The sequence below is a fragment of the Camellia sinensis genome, chromosome 13 (genome assembly GCF_055761805.1).
Source record: "Camellia sinensis isolate YWXY chromosome 13, ASM5576180v1, whole genome shotgun sequence".
Taxonomy (NCBI): Eukaryota; Viridiplantae; Streptophyta; class Magnoliopsida; order Ericales; family Theaceae; genus Camellia; species Camellia sinensis.
Window position 1 is genome coordinate 4,164,240 of NC_138973.1, and position 6,457 is coordinate 4,170,696.

The window sequence follows — 6,457 nt, forward strand, 5'->3', positions numbered from 1 at the left end:
AATTATCACTGGCGGCTGCAGGAGTCAGGACGAAAATTATAAAAGAAAAAGAAAAATTCTTTACGTCTCATCAAACTGCATTTGTTGCAGTTCTTTTGTCAAAAAGAAGGGGTAAAAATGTAAATTTACATTATTGACTATTATTTTATATATATATTTTTATAAAATGTTAAAAAATTATCTTATACATATATATTTTTTTAAATTAGAAGTATACTTATTTAAATTATGACAAATAATCCCTAATCATTCGTACATTATATCTTTTCATATTCTACAATTATTTATTCTGTGTTTGATTGATGAATTTATGAAAGAATTTAAAAAATGAAAGAAAGACGGTACATAAAAATATGTGAAATATATGTATATATTTTATTTGAGTGTTTAAGAAGTGAATTTTTATGTAAGTTTTTTTAATTGTAAGATATTATTAGATAAAATTTTTTAGTGTTTGAGAAGATAGTTGAATTTTTTTGTAATTAGATGTGTTGTTTGTAAGAAAAAAATAAAATGATTATAGAGTTAGATGTGATATTTTGTTTGGATTAGTTTTTTTTTTTTTTTATTTTGCAAAAACTTTAGTCTTTTTGTGGAAAAAATAAAAAAAACCCAAAACCAAATCTTGCCAAACACCGCCAAAAAGCAAAAACTTTGGCCTTGTTTGGTTTATTTTTTAGAAAATTTTTTGGAAAAAATTATCTACAAACAAATTTTCAAAAGTAATGAAACCAAACAAATTTTTTCAAAAAAATCTCAAAAATTTGTTTGGTTACTTACTTTCCAAAATCACTCTCTCTCTCATACATATCAATCAATCACTTTTTTTAAAACTCTCTCCCCAAAATAAATTTCCAAAACTATTTATAAAAAAAGGCAAATCAAACAAAATTTCATACTTTTTATCTCAAAATCTACTTTACAAAAACAAACCAAACACACTCTTTGTCTTTTAGTGGATAAAACTTTGTTTTTTTTTTGGTTTTACATTTCACTTATATTTTTCATTTTCTTTTTTAAATTTTTTTTCAAATCTCATGACCAAACACAATATTAATATAAAAATATGAATTATATATTTTCTTTATCAATCACAACACTTTAAAATAAAATAAGATCATAATGTAAAATCAAATAATGATAGAAAATTTTAATTTTAAAGCTCTAAAGAAAATAACAGTGATATCACAAGAGAAATAATTATATAAATATAAATACATATATCACATCGCATATACACCCACTTCTTATCATATTATAAAAATTCTTTTTAAAATTTTAAAATTAAAACTATCGATCTTTATTCATGAAAGACCACCTAATAACCACTCCTTTACTTTGCATTTCAAAGCTGCCGGCAATTGGGGTGCGGGTGTCGTGGCGCGTCGCTGGGAGAATGTCTGCTGCATTTGGTGCATTTTTTTATTATTTATAACGGCATTCGGTGCATTTTTATCAAAAATATATATACATATGGGAAAAAGATTGAGGCCTCAAATTTTTGACTTAAATTTGACTCGAATTTCTTTTTTTTTTTTTTTTTTTTTTTTTTTGCTGGGTTGATGTTTTGCTTGTTATTATTATTATTATTTTTATTTTTATTTTTTTAATGTATAAGCCCCAAAAAAAAAAAAAAAAAAAAATAGCATTTGAGGCAATTTCGAGCCTCAAATTCGAGGCCCCAATCACAGCCCATATATATGTATATATTATAAGAGCATTTTTAACTATGCATTAATTTTTTTGAATAAAAATTTTATTTGATATTAAATATTTTAATGGTAAATTTTGAAACTTTATCAAAATACCGGCGATCCCACAGATGTTCGGTTGGTGTAATTTTTTTTTTTGACTTGAGGTGATCGATCAGTCAATGTAATTTTTTTATAAATTTTTATTTTGAGATGGTTATCCAGAGGACATCCAATTGTGAAAATCAAACAACTATGAACAGTGATTTGATGAAAAGCACATTCATCCTCAGTTTTGATGAAAGAAAAATAAAATATTAAATTTGATACTTATGTGATGAAACTGTTGGAATAAAAAAAAGACACTATTTTTCATCAAATTCAAATTTGATTAAAGGTTTGAATAATCTTTAGAGATGATGTAAGAGAGTTGCTATTTTCACTCTATATTATTTTAAATATATTAATTTTTTTTTTATTATACATAGAAAATAATATATTTTGAGTAAAGTAGAATAAAAATAATATTATTTTGAAAAGATGATTAAATATTGACTTTTTAGTTTTTTTTGAAAAAATGTATAAAAAATATGAGAAATAATATGATTCAAAATGAATTAAAAACTTAAATATGACTTTTAATTATTTTTTAAAAATAATCAATAATAACTATATATAATGAAAATAAAAAATATATATATATTTAAAACAAAATTAAGGGAGAATACAACTCATTACTATTATTATTATATTTCTACCTTTGGAGAAACACATGCATCCACTTGACGTAGATATTGCAAATACACAGCAAAAGCATTATCACTGATCATACATTCATCCCCCCTTTGCTAGGAGCAAGGAAATATCGATAATGCTCACATCACCAAATCATAAGAGTATATAGTGATGTAATTAATATATTATCAAATTTAAATTTAATGTTTAGTTATATTCTAAAACTGTGTTAATCCTTATCACATTAGAGTAACTTTGATTGAACCTAAGTGATATTTAACTTTTTGGACATTTAACGTTATCCCAAATGATGACGGTTACAATTTTAATGTAATCATAATTTATTAATTTTTTTCTTCAAATTCAACAATTAAAAAGAAAAGTGTGAATGGTATGCATAGGGTTACTATACACACTTTTAAAATAATATATCCACTTAAAATTTCAATCACAATAATTTATAACTTCTATTACTTTATGTTATACCTAAGATTAAATTAATTCAAGGCTAACATCATCCCAAAAATTGATAATCAAACACCACAATCAAAACAATTTAAGGTTCGTTTAAGATATGAGTTAACTTTTTAATTTTTTAACCCTTTTAACTTAAAATTAGAAAGTCTTGTTTAAAATAATTTTTTCAATTTTTATGAGAAAAAAATAAAACAATTATAATTTAAATATGATATTTTATCTTTATTAAATTAAAAAATTTAATTTATCTTTTTATGATTAAAATAATAAAAAAAAATAAAAAAAAAACTTCTCATGTCAAACGAATGCTTTAGTTAATAACCAAAAGAATCCTAAAAAATTTAAAAATCATGACGCTCTTTGCCTTTTCAAAACACTTTACATTGATTTCAAAACTTTGTTAATATTTTACTTATTTCAAAACAATTTTCACCACAATCTCAGTGTTGAACAATATTTCCGACTCGATTTAGTATTTGCCTAACTAAAAAAATCATACACTAACCAAAATCATTTCAAATCATAGCCAACCATCACAAACACTCCTAACACACACAATTCAAAAGGATTACAAAATTTCATATACTACATATAATTCATAACAATCACAAATTGTACTACAATATTAGCGTTATAATGTGTGCATTTTTTTTTTTTTCTTCCCCTAGACATATATACACACAACTGTTTGAAAAAAAAAAAAAAAATGAAGAATTAGTAGTTAACTTGAAAGCCAAGATTTTTATTTTATTTTTTAATTAAAAAGTAAGGAAATATGCTTCCATTTACCATATTAGACAACAAAACAAACAGCTAAGGCACAAGTTTTACTTTGGCAGATCTGTAAGAGAAAAACAAGACTGTGATCCCTTGAGCTGTTGTTGCCTGAATCTCTGGTCTTCCTCATTGCTTTCGTCATCATCATCATCGTCGTCGTCGTCTTCTTCTCGTCCTTCTCCTATGACTCCTTTCAGCGCCAAAATCGACATGGAAGAATTGTTTCCCTTGCAACTGAACAAGGACGATTTCCGTGACCAATTGTACGCTATCATCGTCCTCCGCCTCTTGTTCAATGGATTCTCTCTCTTCTCAATCTCTCTCACCGTGCTGATCTCTGATAAGTTCGCAAACGACTTCGATTTTCCAGCAAAGTTGTTCGACAATCCTCTCCTCCTGTGTACAATCAACACAAATAAACAAACAATTTAAAATTTAAAACCTAACTTACAAAAATAACAACAATCTGTGTGAACAAAAAACGAAGATCCAAGCTAGAGAGAGAGAAAGAGACTGACTTGATGGGAAGAGATTCTTCCAAGGAAGCTAAAGAAGAGAGATAACTTCCGTCGGACTTGCTCTGTACTTCACCTTCTTCGTCGTCGTCGTCACTGTCGTCTTCAGGCACTCCGATCGACGAACTCTCCGATGAGATCGCGGAGCTAACGTACGCCTGAGTCTTATCCTGCGCCGCCGAAGCCGACGATGCTCCGCCAGCGGGAGGACGGTCCACAACGTACACCGCGGCCGCCGGAGAAGAAGAGACGGCGTCGAGGCCGAGGGTGGGACCCACAGCCGAGACATCGAACACCACAGACATCTGAGAATCTGAATCTTTCAAGTCTTAGTAGTAGTAGTAGTAGTAGTAGTAGTATTGAATTTTTTCTAACCTTCACCGCTACGATACGAGATCTTTTCCTTCGTTTAGGCCTCCAGAGCTGTCTAATTGTCATCAATCAACTGCAAGAGATAATAACAATAATAATAATGATGATAATAGTAACAAGAAAGAAAGTGTGAGAAAATGATGGAAAAATTTACAAGCAGAGAGAGAAACGGAGGGGTTGGATAAGGGAAGATCCATGTATTTTCTAGAGAGAGAGAGTGATGAGAGAGAAATGAAAATGAAATAAAAAAAAAAATAGAGAAATTGAGCGAGTGGGACTATAAATAGGAGAAGAGAGAAAGAGAGAGAAAAAAAAAAAGAAAAGTAACGTCCGCCGGCGGCGAGATCGGCAGAGAAGGACGAAGCGCTTTGACACGTTCTTTTTGGGAGGGGGCTTACGTGGCCGAGACACTGACCAGAAAAATCAACTCGCTTTATCCTCATCTTTGTTTTTATTTTATTTTAAAAATTATTTTTATAGATGATGGAGACGTTTCAACCTCTTCCAATACAAGAGTTCTCTTATAAGAGTTCTCTTGTATGGTACCTATCACAGCATTTTAAAATAAGGAAAATGTTTGTTGGCTCTAAAATTAGAGTTGTTTTTTTTTATTCTCGATTCAACTAAAATTAGAGCTTTAAAAGGTGTTTTAGGATGAAAAATGCTTACACGGTTGGTTCTTCGTCCGGATATTTGATCAGTCGTCCATCTGAACAATCGTCTTTTATGGCCTGTTAGCTCACTAGAATTTTGTTTAAATTTTTTGAATTAAAACTCTGTGTCATTACTATTATTGAATTTAAAACTCTGCGTCATTACTATTATTGAATAGTTTTGATGGATTAGTTTAGCCTCCGTTTGATAAGTGGGTTGACTTTTTAACTTTTTGGTTGTTTTAGCTATTTTAGTTTGGGTTAAAAAATTTAGTTTGAGAAGGATTTTTTGACTTTTTGACTTTTTTTATGAGAGGAGAGTGTAATGATTATGAGTTGGATGTGATGTTTTGTTTGTTATAGCTAAAATAGCCTATTTTGTCTTTTGTGGCTAAAATAGCCACAAACCATCTTGCCAAACGGACCTTTAGTAGTACTGTTTAGTTTTTATTTGGGATATGAGTTAGTTTTTTTATTTTTTTAATTATTTTAGTTTGTAATTAAAATTTTTTGTTTATGATAGATTTTTTAATTTTTTTAACTTTCATCAAAAAAAAAAAAATAATAATTATGAATTAAATATAATATTTTATTTTATTAATTTTTTAACTTATTTTATTTTTTATAATTATTTTAATCAAAGAGTTACAAATTTCTTCGTGCCAAACGAGCACTTACATGGTGTATGTTGGTAGCTGAAAAAGTAAGAAGATAATATCAAGTGGGTTATTATTAGTTTTTTAATTTTTTTTATAATAAAAATGTATTATTATGCTCACTAATAATAAATTTAATTATGTAATTAAATTAAAAAATATTTTAATAATATCAAAAAATATTTTAAAATTACTGAATCTGTATCTATTTATAAATTAATAATGTTTTATTTATAAAAAGTGATGATTCATTTATATAATTTTTTCTACCGAATCGCTTGAATGAAATAACAATGATTTATTCACATGATTTGAATCATTCACTTTTTAAGATTAATTAAATAAAATATTCATGAAAAAAATTAATATAGTCAAAGATTTGTATTTGAATCAAATTTGTATTTATAAAGAAATAAACGACTATTGTTCCATTTATATTTGTTGTCAGTTTTTTTAAAACAAATGACTCGAACATATAGTTATTAATGTCCAATTATCGTACATTTTTTGCATAAATATTATACAATAACTTAAGAAAACCAAACCCTTACAAAAATTACACTCTAAATCACGTCTTGCTC

The 6,457-nt window shown here is 27.4% G+C and overlaps 1 protein-coding gene across 1 annotated transcript; it reads right to left on the reverse strand.

Moving 5' to 3' along the window:
• Nucleotides 1-3,461: 3,461 nt before the first annotated feature.
• Nucleotides 3,462-5,188, reverse strand: LOC114311213 (KID-containing protein 1). Its single transcript, XM_082902871.1, has 3 exons — nucleotides 4,571-5,188; nucleotides 4,199-4,508; nucleotides 3,462-4,076 (listed from the first exon to the last, which is right to left on the reverse strand). Exons 2-3 carry the CDS (start codon nucleotides 4,498-4,500, stop codon nucleotides 3,731-3,733), a joined length of 648 nt encoding a protein of 215 aa, XP_082758997.1. The 5' UTR covers nucleotides 4,501-4,508; nucleotides 4,571-5,188; the 3' UTR covers nucleotides 3,462-3,730.
• Between the last annotated feature and the right edge of the window lie 1,269 nt (nucleotides 5,189-6,457).

Bases quoted from the DNA above. Each gene is read 5' to 3' on its own strand.
- LOC114311213 (XM_082902871.1), bottom strand. From the start codon at position 4,500: ATGTCTGTGGTGTTCGATGTCTCGGCTGTGGGTCCCACCCTCGGCCTC. The intron at 4,077-4,198 runs GTCAGTCTCTTT...GATTGTACACAG, and splicing joins GAAGAATCTCTTCCCATCAA to GAGGAGAGGATTGTCGAACA.